Genomic DNA, 21,700 nt, shown 5'->3' on the forward strand with positions numbered 1-21,700 from the left:
GGATGCTAACCCCAGAGGCTTGCACTCCCCCAGAAACAACTCACAGATTGTATGAAGTCCAAGAAATAAAGAAAACAAAAAAATATACATATATTCACAAAACAAGAAGACTTTGACTATTTCCATGTTGCGTTTTGTTTTGCATGTACTTTACGCTTATTGCAACTAGTACGTTTTCAATGCATACTGTCAAGCCCTTGAAAAAAATCAAGTACTGACTAAAAAACATATTCACATGGTTTTATGTAAAATTTATTTTAATGTCTGAAAAACAGTACTGACAAAAATGTATAATTTTAAGCAAAAGATGTTTAACATCTTTACATGTATCTTTGTTTTGCAAAATAAAGTCGTTAAAAAAAAAAAAAAAAAAAGAAGTGAGACTTCCACTTTTTGGCCTTTATTTTTTGAGCTTCATATAATCTGTGAGTTGTTTCTTGTGTATTCAGAGCTTTCTGGGGCTAGTAGCCAATTATATATGACTACATATTATGCCTATTCTTTTGTGACTGGGTTACCTCACTCAGGATGATATTCTCTAGATGCATCCATTTTCCTAGGAATTTCATAGAGTCATAGTTTCTAAAGCTGAGTAGTACTCCATTGTGTAAATGTACCATATTTTCTGTATCCATTTATCTACTGAAGAACATCTGGGTACTTTCCAGCTTCTGGCTATTATAAATAAGGCTGCTAGAAACATGGTGGAGCATGTGTCCTTATTGTACATTGGAGCGTCTTTGGGGTATATACCCAGAAGTAGAATTACTGGGGGTTCAGGTAGTACTGTGTCTAATTTTCCGAGGAAATGCCAGACTGATTTCCAGAGTAGTTGTACCAGCTTACAACCCCACCAACAGTGAAGGAGTGTTCCTGTTTCTCTGCATCGCCAATAGCACCTTCTGTCATCTGAGTTTTTGATCTTAGCCATTTTGACTGGTATGAGGTGGAATCTCAGGGTTGTTTTGATTTGCATTTCCCTGATTACTAGGAATGTCAAGCATTTCCTTAGGTACTTCTCAACCATTTGATATTCCTCAATTGAGAATTCTTTGTTTAGTTCTGTACCCCATTTTGAAATAGGATTTTTTGGTTCTCTGGAGTCTAACTTCTTGACTTCTTTGTATATATTGGATATTAGACCTCTATTGATGTGGGATTAGTAAAGATCTTTCCTCAGTCTGTTGACTGCCATTTTGTTTTCTTGACAGTGGTCTTAGCCCTTACAGAAACTTTTCAATCTCATTAAGTCCCATTTATTGATTCCTGATCTTAGAGCACAAGCCATTGGTGTTCTGTTCAGGAAAATTTCCCGTGCCTATATATTCTAAGGTTTTCCCCACTTTTTCTTCTAATAGTTTCAGTGTACCTGGTTTAATGTGGAGTTCTTTGATCCACTTGCCCTTGAGCTTTGTACAAGGAGATAAGAAAGGATCTATTTTCATTCTTCTGCATGCTGAGTGCCAGTTGGACCAACACTATTTGTTGAATAGGCTGTCCTTTTTCCATTGATGTTTTCAGCCATTGTTAAAACTCAAGTAATCATATGTGTGAGAGTTCATTTCTGGATCTTCTATTCTGTCCCATTGATCTACCTGCCTATTTCTGTACCAGTAACACATAGTTTCTTTAAACACAATTGCTTTGTAAAATAGCTTGAGATCAGGGATAGTGATTCCCACAGAAGTTTTCTTGTTGAGGATGGATTTCTCTATTCTAGGTTTTCTGTTACTCCACATGAATTCGCAAATTGTTCCTTCCAACTCTATGCAGAATCAAGTTGAAATTTTGATGGGGATTGCATTGAAACTGTAGATTACTTTTGGTAAAATAGCCATTTTTACAATTTTGATCCTTTTAATCCATGAGCATGGGAGATCTTTCCATCTTCTGAGATCTTCAATTTTCTTCTTCAGAGACTTGAAGTCTTTTCATACAGGTTCTTCACTTGCTTAGTTAGAGTCACATCAAGGTATTTCATATTGTTTGTGACTATTGTGAAGGGTATCTTTTCCCTAATTTCTTGCTCAGTGTGTTTGTCCTTTGAGTAGCTGAAGGCTACTGATTTGTTTGAGTTAATTTTATATCCAGCCACTTTTCTGAACTTGTTTATCAGCTGTAGAAGTTCTCTGGTGGAATTTTTGGGGTCACTTAAGTATGCTATCATGTCATCTGCAAATAGTGATATTTTTACTTCTGTGTTTCTGATTTGTATCCCTTTGATTTTCTTTTGCTGTCTAATTGCTCTGGTCAGAACTTCCAGTACTGTGTTGAATAGGGGGAGAGTGGATAGCCTTGTCTAGTGCCTGATTTTAGTGGGTTTGCTTCAAGTTTCTCACCACTGATGTTGGCTATTTGATTGCTTTACATTGCTTTTCTTATGTTTAAATGTGGGCCTTGATATTCTGCTCTTTCCAAGTCTTTTAACATGAATGGGTGTTGAATTTTTAAAAATGCCTTCTCAGTATTATCTCAGTCAGATGATAATGTTTTTTTTTGAGTTTGTTTATATGGTGGATATGTTTATATACGTTGACGAATTTCTATATATTAAATCATCTCATCACCCCAATGATGAAGCCTACTTGATCATGGTGAATGATTGTTTTGGTGTGTTCTTAGATTCAGTTTGCAAGAATTTTATTGAGTATTTTTGCATCAATGATCATAAGGGAGATTGGTCTGAAGTTCTCTTTCCTTGTAGGGTCTTTGTGTGGTTTAGGAATTAGAGTTATTGTGGCTTTGAAGAATGAGTTGGGTAGTGTTCCATCTGACTCTATTTTGTGGAATAGTTTGTAGAGTATTGGTATAAGGTCATCAGTAAATGTCTGATAGAATTCTGCACTGAACCGATCTGGTCCTGGGATTTTTTTTTTTTTTTTTTTTTTTTTTTTTTTTTTTTTTTGGTTTGGGAGGCTTTTGATGACTGCTTCTATTTAGGTGTTGTGGGATTATTTTGATGGTTTACCTGGTCCTGGTTTAACTTTGGTATCTGGTATCTCTCTAGGAATTCATCCATTTCCTCCAGATTTTCCAGTCTTGTTGAGTATAGGCTTTTATAGTAGGATCTGATGATTTCTTGAATTTCCTCGGTTTCAGTTGTTATGTCTCCACTTTCATCTGATTTTGTTAATTTGGATACTCTCTCTTTGTCCTCTTGTTAGTTTGGCCAAGTGTTTATTAATCTTGTTAATTTTCTCAAAGAACCAACTTTTGGTTTTGTTGATTCTTTAAATGGTTCTTTTTGTTTCTATTTTGTTGATTTCAGCTCTGAGTTTGATTATTTCCTGCCATCTACTCCTTTTGGGTATATCTACTTCTTTTTGTGCTAGAGCTTTCAGCTGTGCTGTCAAGCTGCTAGTGTATGCTCTCTCCAGTTTCTTTATGAAGGTGCTCAGAGCTATGAGTTTTCCTCTTATTACTGCCATCATTGCATCCCATAGGTTTGGGTATGTTGTACTTTAATTTGCATTAAATTCTAGAAAATTCTTAATTTCTTTCTTTATTTCTTCTTTGACCGTGCTATAGTTTAGTAGAACATTGTTCAGCTTCCATATTTTTATGGGATTTTTGTTGTCTTTGTTATTAAAGACGAGTCTTAATCCATTTTGACCTGTTCCTTTTTTTTATAATGCATTTTTTTTTTGTTCCCAATGTCTCTTTGATTCTTAGGTAAATGTTGTGTTCTATTTCTGTTGCCTTAATTAGTACTTAACTAGAAAAAACCCTTGGAATTCCTGAGTGGGCATCTGAATGATACTCTTCTGGTTGATATGAGGAACATATGACATTAGCTGTCACACAATTGGAAAAATTGCTTTTAATTTTGATTGAAAGTTTTTTTTTTTTTTTTGAGGACTTCTAAAAAAGCTTTTTCTAGATTTTTTTTTCAGTCATGTCCTGAATGTTCATTGGCTAATGCTATCCATTTAATGTTCAGTTTGATGCCCACCTACCATGCAGTACTGCACTTATTTCCCTTTGACAGTATGTTTTTGAAGATATACATACGATCCTCAAAGGATAGGCTTTGCCATTAGAATCTTTCTTATCTACTTAGTATGGATGAGTTCTATTGTGAATAACACTGTTTTTAACCTGTCTTTCTAACACTTGAATGCACCTTTCAAGCCTTTACCAAAATTCTAATGTACATTTTCCCCCACTTGTTGGCTTTTGGATTAATTCCCAAGAGCAGATAAAATGCCATGTCTTAAAATCTCTACTTTCAAAACCTTATTCTTTTCTTTTAAACAGCTTTGGATAGCCAATGGAAGAGGAGTTTCATATGCTGTAGGAGCTGAAAGAGTTAATCTAAGAGCTCAGGATACTGAGTCTCTCTTGGATTCTTTGTAACAAAAATTCAGTGGTCCACATATGGCGTAGCATGAAATCCTGACCATATGACTTTATGGGGTTAGCTGAATATACTTGGTTAATATTTGGATTATATACTCATGAGGGCAGTGTTAAGATGTCATTGCCTTCAGTGCCTTCAGCGAAGATGAGGTTTATGAGCAAGGAACCATTTTTAACCCTTCCCCCATCAAATAGATTCAGAATTGGTTTATTTCTATTTTTGGGCCCGACAAGCATCTTCTTTGTGCAAGATTATGTTATTCTTGGAGAACAGATGATGATTGTTGACTACATAAGTAAATATACGTTGACTACATTAAGCACATGCCTTCTACCTGTTCCAAATGCTTCAAAAATAACTTCCTTCACTAAGAAAATCATGAAACAGAAATCTGAAGCCTTCTGTTCTCGGCAGCCAGACGCTGCATCCTTGGGTGTACTCTGACTGTTTACACACTTGCAGTTCAGCATGCAGATCACCGAGTCTAATCTACAAAGATCACGTGACTCATGTCAGCAGTTCAGAGAAGTCATTTTATGTTGTGAAGGGAACAGAAACAGATTAATTCACTCTCTTTTATGTTCATTTGCACACTCATTAACAAGTATTTGACTTGTGAAGAGCAAAGGCCCAGCCCTTTAAGGCCACATTCTCCCGTGTGAAGAACGAAAACTCTCTTGGCTTACACATGACGAGTGCTGAGCAAACTTCACAAGAAGTCCAGGACTTTAAAGAAGAAGCCTGAGTTGGGTTTAGGAGGCCACTACAGCAGGAGCCCAGCAGACGTTGTGTTCAGGGTCAACATCTTTGTTGTTTGTTTTGTTTATTGAAATGGGATTTCTCTCTGTAGCCAGGTTGTCCTGGAACTCAGTGTAGACTAGGCTGGCCTTGAACTTACAGAGATCTGTCTCTGCCTTCTGGGTGCTGGGATCATAGGTGCTTGCGACTACAACCTGGCCAGGATCAACATCTTTAGTGGTCCCTTTGCCTTCTGTCTAGATGATTTTATATCTGCTGTGGTCTTCTACTCTTTCTCCAGAGGCCTCTCTACCCATCCTCTATTGTCCGTGTTTCAATGTGTTCTCTATCTGTCTCCTTTTTTGTTCTTAAACTCTTTACTATATTCTTTTCTTCATTAACTAAACTTCAGAACTCACGGTGATGCATAAAACTCCATGCAGCTTCTGGCCAGGCTGGGGCTCTGACAGCACCTTCTGAGAAACAAGCACCTTGCCAGCCCTCATTACTGGCCCTTGTCCTTTTGGTGTTTCATGTGTTCTTGTATTTCCCCTATGACTTATCCTTTATATGCTCTTTGTTCAAGTATTACTCTATTGATGCCTTATCGTAGCCCTGTGTGAATGGCATCTTTTCTCAGAACTGCTGTTTTCCTCTCCCAGTGTTTACTTCTGCGTAGTGACTACTTAATTTCTCTTTGTCCCCTAGTATGGTGTCCTTAATAGCAGGGATTTTTATCTGTGGTTCTTGAAAGTACCCCAGATGAAGTAATACTGCTTATGTGTTAAGAAGGTCTTTGTCCAAATACAATACCTTGATTGTTTCGAGCTTACCTAGGGGTAGGAAATAGAGGACCTGGCAGTCACCCAATAGTGCAAATGAAAATGTCCACATTAAAGGACAGGTAAGGGAGAGGTTGTTAGTTAAGGTATCTTAAAAGTGGTCTAGCAGTGATGGAGAGAAAGGAATTGCTATGGAAGCAGAAATGAGAGATTAAAGGAGGGACCACTCCTTTCAAGCAAAGTTGAGATGTCACAAAGGAAGAATAACTACCTTTTTATTGGGTTTGGGAAATGACCATCATCATTTATGCTCTCCAAATGGAGTCCAAGTAGAGTAGACAGGAAAGTACAGGTTGGGGAAATAGAAAGTGAGAAATATTAATTTGTCAATTTTAAGCATATTTTATAAAGGATTATCTATGATTAATTGTTGGCACTGATTAAAGATGCATAATAGGCCTTTTAAATCAATGGCCTTTTTTATATCTCTGACCTGCTCTGTCTACATCAAGTGTCAGATCATGCAATGGCTACCTGAGGCACCTCATGTCTCTGGCACAAAACCCTTTGTATATCTACACATTTGTAAACAAGGATGCCAGTTACAGCTGCAAGGTCTTGGTTATAAATCTTTTGAGGTACTGCTGCTTATGGTGACTTGTAACATGTGAAAAAACAAGACTAAAACCTGATAGAGCCATACACGTTATCATATTCACGATCCTGAGTCCACTCACTTGGCTTGCCCCTGACCTTACTTAACCTTTGATGCTGATCGAACTAATTATACCCTCACAGGTTCCTGAACAATGTTGGCTTCTTTTTCCCACTGATTATGATGTTGACTTGGATGGTGTCTGTGGCCAGCATGGTCCGGAAGCTGGTTTATGAGCGAGAGATCCAGATAGAAGAGGTAAATGGCTTTGATATTGCCTGTGGGATCACTGGAAAAGATTTGGAGAGTAGTTCTTCGAGTAGATCTCCTCTCTCTCTCTTCATTCTTCCTTCCCTTTGCAGAACTCCTTCCTTGGCTCTCACTGAGTCTTCCTCCTAAGAACATTGTTTTCTACTGGAGTCAGAATGTGATAAATATTTCTTATTCAAACAAACTGCATGAGATTAAAGACAAAGCCATCCTTGCTCATTGTTAATTTTTATAAATCATCACTTTCCACTTTGATTTCTGGTTCTGATTCTATACAAAGAATTGTAATGTTTTTTTTTTTTTTTTTTTTTTGTCCCAACCTTATTAAAACTTGAAAACATCAGATGACTGCTTTCAAGAATGACAGTTTGTAAGAGCATCTGGTGAAGATGTGACAACCCGTTTGTTGATTCTCACAGAAGTGTGAAGGCAGGTGGTGATGGGATGCATGGATTGATTGCTGAACACTTACTGAAATGTAGGGACCGCGTGATCAGCTATTACACATTACTTACCTGTTTACAATGATCTACTCAAGTGTGTCTCTCTTCCTCCAATATGTGGGTTTGATCCCTGAGCTCAGGGGCCTGGAGACAGAGGTGCCAATTGCTGGGTTGGCTAACATACCTCCTAAGTAGCCAGCAAGAGGAGACTACACCTCAGAGGTCCTTAACTTCCTGTCACATAAAGCCAGACCTACTCCCAAATATCACCATGTGGTATATGAACAAATGATAGGTTACTGGAGAAATGGATCCAATACATTTCACTAAGGTTATTATGTAAAGCGCATTCTGTAGCCATGTAAAGGCCACCTCAACTAGAGGCATGACTTCATTATTTTCCTCCTTCATCATTTTTTGCCTTTACTAAACAGTACCTGCACAAACAATTAGAGAGAAAAAGACAATGACAACAGATCCACACAAGAAGAAAACAAACTATGGTCCACCAAGCCTATGGCCTCAAACATCTGTTCTGTCCTCTTTCCTCTATGATTCTTACTTGTGACACTGTTTCATGATTGCCTTCAGGTTTTTCTCCAAGAACATGGAGAATGGATATAATGTCAGGTCTTTGGAAGAACTACTTTAGAAGAAAGTGACTAGGGCTGGGATGCCAAACCAAATGGTTCCTTTTACTACTGGTGTTCCCCTTGCTTGTCACCTCATCTCCCTTTTCTTGAGTGTCCACTGCAGTGATAAACCCATGCTCCCCTTTTTTCACAGTACATGCGGATAATGGGGCTGCATCCAGCCATCCACTTCCTGTCCTGGTTCCTGGAGAACATGGCTACTCTGGCTCTAAGCAGTGCTGCTCTCGCTGTTATTCTGAAGATTAGTGGGATCTTCATGTACAGTGATGCTTTTATCATTTTCCTTTACTTGCTGAATTTTGGGGTATCTGCTATCATGCTGAGCTACTTCTTAAGTGTATTCTTCAACCAAGCTAATACAGCAGCCCTGTGTACCAGCCTGGGTTATATGATCAGCTTCCTGCCCTACGTGATCCTGTTAGTCCTACATAACCAACTCAGTTTCACTATTCAGACTCTTCTGGTGAGTAAGCTGTTCTGTAAAAATACAAAGTAAAACCAATACGTGTCCTCTAAGCATGGCATGTCCCCAGCTTGCCAGGCTGTCTTGTTCTGACTTATATGGAGCACCTGAGGTCTCTACTCTGTATTCTGCCCACAGATGCAGAACTGCTGTGGTGGTTCATTGACTTGCAGTGATGTAGTGGCAGGCCATTAAGAATTGTCAGTTTTCTGTAATGGGATCTCTCCGAGGATTCTGGGAAGTCAGCATCCTCCTCAAAGAAACATATAACTTTGGGTTCTCTTTGTTTCATGCATGGAAAGAAATAGATATTCAGAGCTATTTTAGAAGTTAAAAATAAGCATTTTTCTTGAAGCATCATGAGTTACCTCACATTAAGTGGAAAGATCTCTCCGTTAGCAGTGTCAGAATCACTCATCCATTTGAAATGTATGCTCTGAGAAAGAATGAGACTGCTTCCAAGCCTGCAGTATAAAATATGCAGAAGACAGCAACAGATTCTTTCTTGACTTTTTTTTCCTGGCAGACACTGTGCCTGACACATAGTAGGAAATCAGTCTGTGTAGAGAGAGTAAACATATGAATATCAAATCTGGTTTCTTCTAGAGCTCGAGTTGTATCTACCAGTTTGCATCCCCTTTTCCAGTGGGCCACTCCATGTCTTGAAATAGCAATCTGTTCAGAGGTGTGACAAAAGTTACTTTGATAGGAGTTTAGGGACATTTCAAGTTTCTGGATTGTTAAGAAGTGTTTGGAAACCTGCAACTGGTTAAAGTGTAGAAAACTGTGGACCATATGGTGCCCTGATGCTTGCAGACACAACTACAAGGCAACATCTAAGGCTTAGGAAACACTGGGCAAGAGGGGCTGGAAAGATTGTAAGAAGCAGAAGATCAGGAAGTCTGTTGTGAGCTGGTGCCCCAGATGACAGGGGAGCTGTACCATGAAGTCTCAACAATATGATCACCTAAGCAAGACATGAAAAATAACACTAGCAGTTGACATGAGAAGGTAGCCAGAGGAAATTTCACAAGGCTCCACCCTTAGCCATCCTTAGGTGAAGAGTGACAAGCAGTTAATAACTGCTGGGGGAGGGAGAGAAGTTGTCTCTAAAAGGTTATGTGGTCCTGAATAGTGAGCCCTAAACATATACACATATAAGCAACACTAAAGAGACTCAATAAGATGCATGTGTGTGTGTGTATATATATATATATATATATATATATATATATATATATATATAGTGTGTGTGTGTGTGTGTGTGTGTGTGTGTGTGTGTGAACATGTGCATGTGTGTGTGTAAAGCAACAAATAAATAAGAGTTCATGAATTTTAGAGAGACTTGGTGGGCCACAGAAAGAATTGTAGGGGGAAGAGGGTGGGGGAAATTATGTAGCTACAGTAGTCATAGGAAATTCTCAAAAAATACCACAAAGGCTTTATAAAAAGTTGTTTCCATCATAGAATTCTTGAATGATGAATGTGTCACTTATTCCCGCAGTAGAGAATACCTTCTGTGCTTATCTAGAGCCTCAGAGCAAATGCATGCATGACAGCCAAATTAATTTCTCCAACTTCAATTAAGTAACAGTTCAGTATTGTGTTTGTTGCCTTTCTTCTGACACTGGGAATTGAATATAGTCCCTGAAATGTAATTGACAATTGCTCCATTATTTTTTAAAAACATTTTTGCGTTTTTATTTTTTTGTTTGTTTGTTTTGGAGAAAGAGTTCTCTTAAGTTACCCCAGCTGGCCTTGAACTCGTCCTATATTTTATGTAGGTTTTGAAGTTGCAGTTTTTTTGCCTCAGATCCCAAGTAGCAGGGATTATAGACAAGTAACCCCAGGCCAGGCCACTTGTTTTTTTTTTTTTTATTTTATTTTTTTTAAATCTGTCTGTTTGTAGCCAAATATCCTTAATACTGATATGCATACATAGAATAAATTGTTCTATTGATTTTGTATGTGTTTTCCTGCTACATTTTCATCATTCTGATTAGCTTATATCCCACCTGCAGCAACTTAGAAGCAATAGTTTTGTGATAGAATTAATCAGGTATTCCTAGAATAATTAATACAAATGGGACCCTTGCTGCCTCCTGCTTACAAACTCCTTAAAGGTATCAACATATAAAGAAATAAAGACCCGAGCAAACATTCAAATGCTCTCACTTTTGCTTATATTTAAGGCCTTAAGTCTCAGGCATCTGTCTATGCAGCATATGTTTTGCTCATGCAAATACTGTCTGGGTAGTGAAGACTTCTAACTGGAGCACATTGTACTTTAAATGTATGATGCTTGTCTAAGGATATTCCTTTTTTTTGGCATCAGTCCTCTTCTACTGAACATAAACTAACAGCTTTCTTTAGAACACTCCCTTTCTAGTGTAGAAGTGTGTAGACATTGCATTAGTCAGCTCACAGAGTGCTCCAAGGCATACCCTTCATAATAAGAAATAGTAAATTGCTCTACTCCATTTCCCACTGTTTTGTGCTACATGTTTCTGTATTTAGTGCATTGAATTTATGACACATTGAGTCATTGCAGTGACTAGAAATGATGCATTTTAACATTAAAAACAAGCTGGTGAGCATGGTTTTCAGAGTGGTCTGACACTCTGCTAATCCCTTTAGCAGATACTTAAGTCATTGCCTGAAGCAATGGTATCTTTAGAACCTTTGGATTAGGAAGTGTCTTCTTAGAATTCAGTGTTGTGGGTTTTTGGTGTTTGCAATCAAACATTAATGGCTGTTTTCTCCTCCCTGCATTGACCCTGGCAGTGCTTACTTTCAACCACAGCCTTTGGACAAGGAGTCTTTTTCATTACATTTCTGGAAGGAGAGGAGGAAGGTAAGAGGATGATCTCTTCTGAAAGCTTTCTGTCATTCGGGGGTTGGAAGCACGTAGCTATCAAGCAACTGAACCAGGAGTACATCTTCCTACCAAGTGATAAATAACTTTAGAAGGAGATCCCAGCATTTGATTTTGCTGACAGAAACCTTCCCCTTTACCTAATTATGGTTTTGAGAACAGTCAAGAATAATCACGTCTCAGCATCTCTTGCTGTAGATACCACCCAAGTGTAGCAGTCGATCCACGCTAGTGCATAGGTCTTGCCATAGCACACATTTTATCTACTGACCTTCTGGATTCTTGCAGTAGTGTGGTACACACATGCCTGCCTTCTGCGAGACTGTGGCTGGACTAGGACAAGTCTATTTGGAGACTTTACCAGCTCCTCTACTCTCATTGTCATTGTTTCCTGGGTCTTATGTCTGATTGGCAAAGAAAAGGTCACATGACTGTAACCATATGCAGCTTAAATAATTTTTACTTTGAAGTAAGTTCTCTAGCTCATGCTGGATTTGAACTCTCTATGTAGCTGATCATGACCTCAGACATTAGGTACTCTTGCCAGAATCTCCTGGGTTCTATGATCACAGGCATACAACACCATATATGATTTATACAGTGTTGTAGACTGAACCTAGGGCCTTGTTTTTTGTGAGGCTAGCAAAATTACCTACTGGGTTACATCTCCAGCCTCTTAAAATAATTAAAAAATACATTGGCAGTACCTTTTACTTACATTGAGATTCTTATCACAAGCTATTACAAAAGAACATATATGTACTAGATATTCAGTATTGTTCTGGGGAATGTTTTGGAATTAAAGAAAAATATAAGCCATAGGTACAACTTATTGAATTTTAATTGCAATGACCCATCACCTTGTACATATTTATTCAACTTTTCCAATAAAATATGTTAAAATGTCCTTTGATCTTAAATTTTTCCCCTTCATTTCTTCCAACTGATCTTAAAAGTAAAAACTGGACCAAGAAGACATAGAAGAAAATAGATTAAATTAAATAACAGTTAAATTAATTGATTATTTTGGTCCAAATGATAATAAGTATATAGTGGTTAAAACTTTTTTAAAGCTGGATTCTAACTTAGTGCCACAGTGAATAGAAGGAGAAATAATGTTCTCAACTTATATTATAATCCAGAAATAAATCATGAACATAGAAATAATGGTTCTTTTCCTCCATCGACCTTCTATATATTATTTAATACATTTTCCAAAAGCAGAGTTTTATACTATTTAAAGTTTTATTAAACAATTCTTTTGTACATAAATATAAAGTTGCTCTTTAGTTGATTCAATAAAACTCAGAGCTTGAAATGATGCTAATGGTTGCTCATGAATCCCTCATCAAACAGTGAAAGAATAAGTCCAAGTAATTCTGTCCTTTTTTTCTCTGGCAGGGATCCAGTGGGGTAACATGTACCAAGCTCCAGAGCCAGGGGGCATGACATTTGGCTGGGTCTGCTGGATGATTCTGTTTGATTCGATCCTTTATTTTTTGGCTGGATGGTATTTCAGCAACTTGGTTCCTGGTAAGAAGGCTTCATTTTCATAAGACAACAAAATAAATTGGAACCCATCAGCAGCTCTCAACAGGCTGTAGGTCTGTAGACAACACAGCACAACCCTGTTTTCTAAGAACAAGTGTATAAAAGATGTTGGCATGAAGAGGGTCATGGGTTCATGGGGTCATGGGGTCATGTCAAAGGAGTCGGGGCCTCTGGAGAGTGAGTAATGGGAATGGGGAGAGTATGTGACAAGAACTGATCTGGGGCAGTCAAACAGAATGTGGATTTGTAGATTCATGAAGAAGCCAGACAGGGAAGTGGATAGTAGAAAAGTGTGCTAGAAGGAGGAGCACTTAGGAGTTACTTCCTGATCTAAGCCCTTCCCCCCTTTTTAAAATGTAGCAGATACAACCTGGAAGCAGGTGGGTAACACCCATCATAGGGAGTGAGGGCCAAGACAAAAATAATTAATTTCTCTGCTGATTCAACAGAAACAGAGACATGTAGTTACCATTTTGGTTCAGGCTAAAAAAAAAAAAAAACAGCAAAAGTATAGTGTAATTTTGAAAAGCATCTTTTTAGAGATGGCATATAGGTGGTAGTATATTTTAATTAATTTTCTTGTGACTCTGACTCCATATTTTTCAGAAGAATTGACCTCTAACGTTTAAAATTATAAACTATAAATAGAGATTCCAAACATGCAAATAAAAATGGAGAGAATGGTGGAAAAATAAATCACAGTTTTACTTCATTTTACTTGTGAAACTCCATTTAAGAGTTGGGAAACTTGTGGAATTCTTGAAGATGAGCATACATAAAACTCATAGGTCAGTGAAAAGGCATTTTCATAGGTATGAAACTGAGACCTGAATAATAGGCAGTATAAACTCCCTGGATAATTTATTTTGGAAAAACTAGGATTGTATGAAATTAGAAAGTAATAGAATGAACCTAGCTGGCCAAAATTGGCAAGAAGCTGGATAAGACATGGTCAGATAGTGACAAGGCTGAGGAATATAATAAAGATCCTTGTGATACACTAGAGCATCATGCTCCTTTACAGAGTGAGAATGCAGGCATGAGCACAGAGAAAGGAGCAGAGACGTTGGGGAGATGGCTCTGTGGTTAAGAGTACTTCCTGCTCCTGCAGAACATGCGAGTTCAGTTCCTAATACCTATGCCAGGCAGATCACAACCACCTGTTACTCCAACTCCAGGGAATCTGATCTTCCTTCTTTTGACCTCTGTTATTTCTTTCCTCCATGTACACATATTCACATAAACACATGCACACATATAAACACTTAAAATAAATCCTAAACTATGCAAATTATTTTTGTAAAAGAAAGAAACAAATCAAGCTAGACATGGTGACAAATTCCAGTAATACCAACATTCTGGAGGCAGAGGCAGTGGATCAGGGGTTCAAGGCCAGCCTGAGCTACACACTGAGACCCTTTATTTTCATTAAACAAAACAAAACAAAACAAAACAAAACAAAACAAAACAAAAAAACCCAACCAATCAAATAAAAAAGTGTATCTGGAACCGAAGGAAGGAGGAATCAACAAAAATAAAAATGAAAAGGTGATTGGATTTTGAGAGTCTGTTGGTGCAGGACCCTGATCATTAGAGGAGCCAATATTATCTGGAACCAAAGGCAATCTAGAAGAGTCTCCAGAAGTCAGGCTAATGTGGCCAGCAAGTAATCATTACACAACATACACAATTGTTAAGAAAAAAAACTTATATTTGGATAGAGAATGGCTGATGTCTTGAACTCCAAGGGCAAATGAGAGAGTCCTACAATCACAAAGTCCGTTGACATCAGGCTGTCTTCCTTAGTGCTGAGATGAGAAAACAATGTTCTAGGACCAAGAATGTTCTGGCTTCTTTCCCTCTGTCAAAACGTGATGCACACGAATCCTAATGTCTTCATCAAGGATTTTATTGTTGTAATAAGAATATAACCAAGAGCAACTTGGGGAGTAAAGCATTTACTTCAGCTTACACTTCCACATTACAGTCCGTCATTGAGCGGAGTGGAAGCAAGAACTCAAACGGGAGGAACTTAGAGGCAGGAGCTGATGCAGAGGCCAAGAGAGGAAGTCTGCATACTGGTGGTCCCTCAAGGCTTGTTCAGCACTCAGGACCACCAGCCTAGAGGTAGCACTACCCACTAAGGGCAGGACCCTCCCATGTCAATCATTAATTAAGAAAATGCCACAGAGGCCTGCTCATAGGCCAGTCATAATGGATGAATTTTCTCAGGTGTGGCCCCCTCTTCTCATATGTCTAGTTTTGAGTCAAGTTGACCAAACATAATCAGAAAAATTGTCTCTTGTCAACTTGACACACAAACATATAACTCATTAAACTATGTAACTTATTAAGTTCCTTTCTTTTCCTCTCTTTCATCTCCAAGGTCTCATACTAATATCAATATCATAATATAAGAGATCCCAACTTTTAAAAGCCCCAGTAGTCTTTAAAAATTCATAAGCTTTAAAAGTTCAGTTTTTTAAATAACCAAATTCTCTTTAAGAGATAAAGGCTTCTCTAAAATTTTAACATCCCTCAACTATGAGCTCCTGTAAAAGCAAAGGTGAGTTACATGCTTTCTTAATGCAAGAAGATAAAACTGAAGCAATGTTGCAATCTAATCAGAGCAAATCCAGACTCCATCAGTGTAAAGCATGTAATTTGTGATGTCTGGGACTCAACCCGAATCCTCTGGGCTTCAGTAGCCCGTGGGAGCATTACTTTTCTGGCTCTGCCATCCATGTCACATACAACTTGCCTCATAGGCTCAGACTAACTATATTCTACAGCTGCTGCTGTTCTTGATAGCATCCTATGAAATTAGGATGTTCAAACTGCTGGTATGTACATTGTGCCTGCTATGCCTGTCCCACAATAATCTTTCTTAGACTCTTTTCAGGAACTTTGTTACCTAGTGCCCAAGTATCAGCCTCTTTCCATCACCCTTAAGTTCTGGGGTTTCCATTGCCACTCCATTATCACCAGTGGTCTCTCCTGTCCTCTCATACTGCTGAGCCTCAGATGGTCTCTATGACCCCTTTACCTCCAAAACTAATACCACCTGAAAGACTCAAAATAGCTATGTTTGGCTGGCAGCAGCAGGTACAGCCTTTGTGACCTCTAGAAAATTGGTACTGTGTGCTGAATGGGGGAATATTCCCCAGATTTAAAATTCTCAACAGTATTGGCTGCTTTTTATTTTTTCATTGAAAATAGATTCATCTCATGTAGTATATCTTGTTTATAGTTTCCCCTACCTTTATTTCTCCTAGTTTCCCTTCTCCCCCATCCCCTCCTGATCCATTTTCTTTCTATCTCTCATAAAATAACACGCTTCTAAAAGCCACCAAATATGACAAAATAAAATATAGTAAAATGAAGCAAAACTATCATATCAAAGTTGGACATAGCAACCCAACAGAAAGACAAGAGTCTAAAGAGTAGGCACAGCATCAGAGACCCACTTTTCTCAGTCAGGAGTCCCATATAAAATATTAAGTTAAAAGATGTACACAGAGGATCTGGTACCCATACAGGCCTGTGCTAGCCTCTTCACTTTTGGTGAGCTTATGTGTCCCTCATTTAGCTGATTCAAATTGCCTTGTTCTCCTAATGTTCTCTATACCTCATGGCTATTAAAGCTCCATAGGATTTTCTAAGCGTTCAGATAGGGATTTGATGGAAACTTACAATTTAGACTCCCTTTCCATGGAGCCTCTGGCTGTGGGTCTATCTGTTGCCAACTGCTGCCAGATGAAGCCTTTCTGATGATCACTAGATAAGATACGGATGGATGAGTGTAGTCAAATAGTATTAGGAGTCATTTTATTGACTTCTATTATACTTCTATTTAAACCAGTAGTGTTTGATTTTTGCCCTGGTCTTTGGGCTATCTAATCTCTGGTTTTTGATAGCCATGTCTGGTATGGGTTCTTTCTTGTGGAATGTGCCTTTGGTCAAAGCAGACACTGATTGACCAACTATTCTTTCAAGTTCCTTGCCACCATTTTTCTAGCATTCTCTAGAACAGCTGGGTTGGTGTCCACTTTCTCTTTTTGGTAACCTATAGACTATGTCCCTGCACCAAAGATACTAGAATTGAGGGGTAACATCTGTATATAGGCACCGGCTCCCATTCTCCATGTTCAGTGAATTCTGTGAGTGTTGTCCTTGACAATGGGGCCATGTTTTCAGTTTTCAGAGATCAACTTTGTGACTTAGCCACAGCCAGATTGTTTGGGGCCTTCCATGGAACCTCAGTGGCTGAAACCTCAATTGAATGCAATGAAGTCCCATCCCCTGCCTGGCAACAAGATATGACCAGATTAGAGTCCATATTCCCCACCACTAGGAATTCTTCTTAGGATTACCTTCATAGATTCCAGGCAATTTTACCTGCATCAAGTTTCCATATCCCCCCAGAGATTGCCAATTCTAGCAGCCTTTGTATCTGTGCCAACATTCTTTTCCTCTGCCTCATCTCTCTCCAAAACTGATCTTGCCTTCCCCAACCCTACCCTTTCCTAGTATACCTGTATAATTTGTTCTATTTCTCCCTCCTCAGAAGATCCATGAATCCCATCTAACTTCCCTTTACCTAAATTCTTTGGGTTTATAGATTGTAGCTTAGTTATCACTTATTTAATGGCTAATATACACTTATAAGTGAGTATATACCATATTTATATTTCTGGGTTCAGGTTACCTCACTGGGGATGATATTTTTCTAGTTTCATCGATTTGAATGAAAATTTATGATGACACATTTTTTAATAGCTGAGTAATACTCCATTGTGTAAATGTACCAAATTTTCTTTATCTACTCTTCTCTGTTGAAGGACATCTATGTTGTTCTAGTTTCTGACTACTGTGAATAAAGCCACAATGAACATGGTTGAGCAAATGTCCTTGCGGTATGGTAGGACTTCCTTTGGGTATATACCTGTGAGTGGTCTAGGTGGGCCTTGAAGTAGATGGATTTGAACTTTGGAAGGAACTGTCCTGTTGATATTTATGGTAGTTGTACAAGTTTGTACTCCTACCAACAACTGAGAAGTGTTCCCCTTGCTCTATATCTTCACCAGATTGAGCTGTCACTTGTGTTTTTGATTTTAGCCATTCTGACTGGTGCAAGATGGAATCTTAAACTAGTTTTGATTTACATTTCTCTGATGGCTAAGGATATTGAACTTATCTTTGTTTTTCAGCCATTTGAGTTTCTTCTGTTGAGAATTCTCAGTTTAAGTGCCTTTTTTTTTTTTTTTTTTTTTTTTTTTTGGTTTGGTATTTTGTTTCTTGAGTTCTTTACATATTTTAGGATGTTAGTCCTCAATTGGGTGTGGAATTGGTAAAAATCTTTTCCACACTGTAGGCTGCTGCTTTTTACAAATGATGGTGGTTTCTTCTTTTTGACTCACAGAAGCTTTTCAGTTTCATGAAGTTCCACTTATTAATTGCTGCTCTTAGTGCCTCCATTTTTGGTGTTCTGTTGTGAAGTTTTTCTTTTTGGGTCAATGTATTTGAGGTTATACCCCACTTTCTCTTTCATCAGGTTTAGTATATCTGGTTTGTGGTAAGGCATTTGATCTACATGTACAAGAGTTTTGTGTAGGTTATAGTTATATATTTATTTGCATTTTCTATATTCAGCTATTCAGTTTGACCAGCACCATTTGTTGTTTTCTTTTTCCATTGTATATTTCTGACTTCTTACTGAAAAATTGTGTGTTAATAGGTGTGTGGATTTATACCCAAGTCATTGGTTCCGTTCCAATAATCAACACATCTGTTTTTATGCTAACACCATGAGTTTTCTATTACTCTAACTTTGTTGTACAACTTGAAATTAGGTATGGTGATACTTCTAGAAATGCTTTTATTGTTCAGAATCATTTTAGGTTTCCTGGGGTTTTTTTCCATATGTATTTGAGAATTGTCCTATCAAGGTCAGTAATAATTGTGTTGGAGTTTTGAAGAAAATTCCATTGCATCTCTGAACATTTTTGGTAGGATGGCCATTTTTATTATGTCAATCTCACTGATGCATGGGCACAGGGGATCTTTGTCCTGTGATATCATCCTCTGATATCTTCCTTAATTCCTTGCATCAAAGACCCGAAGTCTTTTTCCTACAATTCTTTCATTTGCTTGGGGAGAATTACCACAAGATATTTCATATTAATTGAGATTCTTTATTTGAGGTGTTGTTTCCCTAATTGTTTTCTCATTCCATTTGTCGTTTGAGTATAGGAGGGCTTGTGATTTTGTGTGTTTGTGTGTGTGTGTGTTAATTTTGTATCCAGCTAATTTGCTGAATTTATCAACAGTAGGCGGTCCCTGGTGGCATTTTAGGGTCACTTATGTATATTATTATAATTATCTATAAATAACAATACTTTGTTTTCTTCCCTTCCAATTTGTATCTCTTTGATCTTCAGTTGCTGTATTGTTCTAGCTAAAATTTCAAATACTATATTGAGTAGATATGGAGAGAATGACCAGCCTTGTCTTGTTTCCAATTTTAGTGAAATTGTTTGAATTTTCTCTCCATTTAATTTTATGTTGGCTATGAGTTAGCTGTAATTTACTTTCATTATGTTTAGTTATATCTCTTATATCTTTAAACTCTCCAGGTCTTTTATCATGAAGAAGCATGCGATTTTGTCAAAGACCCCTTTTGCCTCTCGTGATATAATCATAGTTTTTATTTTTTCTTCTTTAGTTTTCTTTATTGGATATTTTATGTATTTACATTTCAAGTGTCATCCCCCTCCTCCCTGCCCTTGCCTCCATGAAGATGGTCCCACTCCCACCAACCCACTCCCACCTCATCTCCATGGCATTCCCCTACATTGGAGAAACTGAGCCTTCACAGGACCAAAATATTCTCCTCTTATTAATGTCAGACAGTGCCATCCTCTGCTATATATGTGGCTGGAACCATGGGTCCCTCCATGAGTACACTTTGGTTGGTGTTTGGTCCTTGGAAGCTCTGGGAAATTTGGCTGGTTGATATTGTTGTTCTTCCCATGGGTTTGTAAACCTGTTCAGCTCCTTCAGATCTTTCTCTAACTCCTCCATTTGGGTCCCCATGCTCGGTATGATGTTAGCTGCAAGCATCCGAATCTGTATTAGTATGGCTCTGGCAGAGCCTCTGAGAATGAATCCTTATCAGAATCCTGCCAGTAAGCACTTCTTGGCAACAGCAATAGTGACTGGGTTTGGTGGCTGCATATGGGATGGATTCCCAGCTGAGGCAATCTGTGGATGGTCGTTTCTTCAGTTCCTGTTCCATTCTTTGTCCCTGTATTTCCTCCCATGAGTATTTTATTGTTTTTTCTAAGAAGGACTGGAACATCCACATTTTGGTCTTTTTTTTTTTTTTTTTTTTTTTTTTTTTTTTTTTTTTTTTTGAGCTTCATATGGTCTGTGAATTGTTTCTTGGGTATTCCAAGATGTTGGGCTAGTATCCACTTATCAGTGAGTGCACACCATGTATGTTCTTTTGTGACTGGGTTTCCTCACTGAGGATGATACTTTTTAATTCCATCCATTTGCCTAAGAATTTCAGAATTCTGCCCCTAACAACAAAAATAACAGGAAACCAAATCATTATTCCTTAATATCTCTCAACATCAATGGACTCAATTTCCCAATAAAAAGACATAGACTAACAGACTAGATAATTAATCAGGACCCAGCATTTTTCTACATACCGGAAACTCAAATCAGTAACAAAGTCAGGCTTTACCTCAGAGTAAAAGGCTGGAAAAAAGTTTTTAAAGCAAATGGTCCCAAGAAACAAGCTGGAGTAGTCATTCTAATATCAAATAAAATAAACTTTCAACAAAAAGTTATCAAAAAGATAAGGAAGGACACTTCATACTCATCAAAGAAAAAAATCTATCAAGATGAACTCTCAATCCTGAATGTCTATGCTCCAAATGCAAGAGCACCCACATTCATTAAACTTTACCAAAGGTCAAAGCATACATTATACCACACACAATAATAGTGGGAAACTTCAACACCTGACTCTTATCAATGAAGAAATCTTGGAGACAGAATCTAAACAGTGATACAGTGAAAGTAACAGAAGTTATGAACCAAATAGATTTAACAGATATCTATAGAACATTTCATCCTAAAACAAAAGAATATACCTTCTCAGAATCTCATGGTACCTTCTCTAAAACTGACCATATAATTGGTCACAAAACAGGCCTCAACAGAGAAAAGATTGAAATAATCTCATGTATTCTATCAGATCACCATGGACTAAGGCTGGTTTTCAGTAACAACAAAAACAACAGAAAGCCCACATATACATGGAAGCTGAACAATGCTATCTACTCAATGACTTCTTGGTCATGGAAGAAATAGTTTTTTCTTTTAGTTTGCTTATCTTTATTGGATTATATTGGATCATATTCATGGACTGAACCATCCTTGCATATATAGAGTGAAGTAATATTAGGTGCTCATTATGATATTTTCTTGGATTTTGTTTGCAAGTACTTTATTGAGTATTTTTGCATCTATGTTCATAAGGTAACTTGGTCTGCAGTTCTTTCTTTGTAAAGTCCATATGTAGTTTAGATATCAGAGTAACTGTGGCAACAATGAATAGGGCAGTATTCCTTCTATTTCTATTTTGTGAAATAGTTTGAGGCATATTGGTGTTAGATCTTCTTTGAAAGTCCCATCAAATTCTAAGCTAAGACCATCTGCCTGAGGTGGTTTGCTTTTTTGTGTGTGAGACTTTTAATAACTGCTTTTATTTCATTATTAGGGTTTATGGGTTTATTTAAAATATTTTTATGATCTTTATTTAACTTATGGGATTTATCTAGAAAATATCAATTTATTTTAGAGTCCCCAAAACCTTTTATATTTTGTGCAGTACAG

General features: G+C 37.7%; 1 protein-coding gene across 1 annotated transcript in view; it reads left to right on the top strand.

Moving 5' to 3' along the window:
- ABCA13 (ATP binding cassette subfamily A member 13) overlaps positions 1-21,700 on the top strand; it is a gene marked incomplete at both ends in the record, with an annotated part of 453,164 nt that overhangs the window by 185,141 nt on the left and 246,323 nt on the right. Inside the window, 4 exons of the mRNA XM_080920446.1 lie at positions 6,679-6,793; positions 8,035-8,364; positions 11,149-11,218; positions 12,641-12,772. Coding sequence (XP_080776572.1) covers positions 6,679-6,793; positions 8,035-8,364; positions 11,149-11,218; positions 12,641-12,772 — 647 coding nt within the window. The remainder of the gene's footprint in view (positions 1-6,678; positions 6,794-8,034; positions 8,365-11,148; positions 11,219-12,640; positions 12,773-21,700) is intronic.

This window comes from Micromys minutus, assembly GCF_963924665.1.
Source record: "Micromys minutus genome assembly, chromosome: 1".
NCBI classification, from domain to species: domain Eukaryota; kingdom Metazoa; phylum Chordata; class Mammalia; order Rodentia; family Muridae; genus Micromys; species Micromys minutus.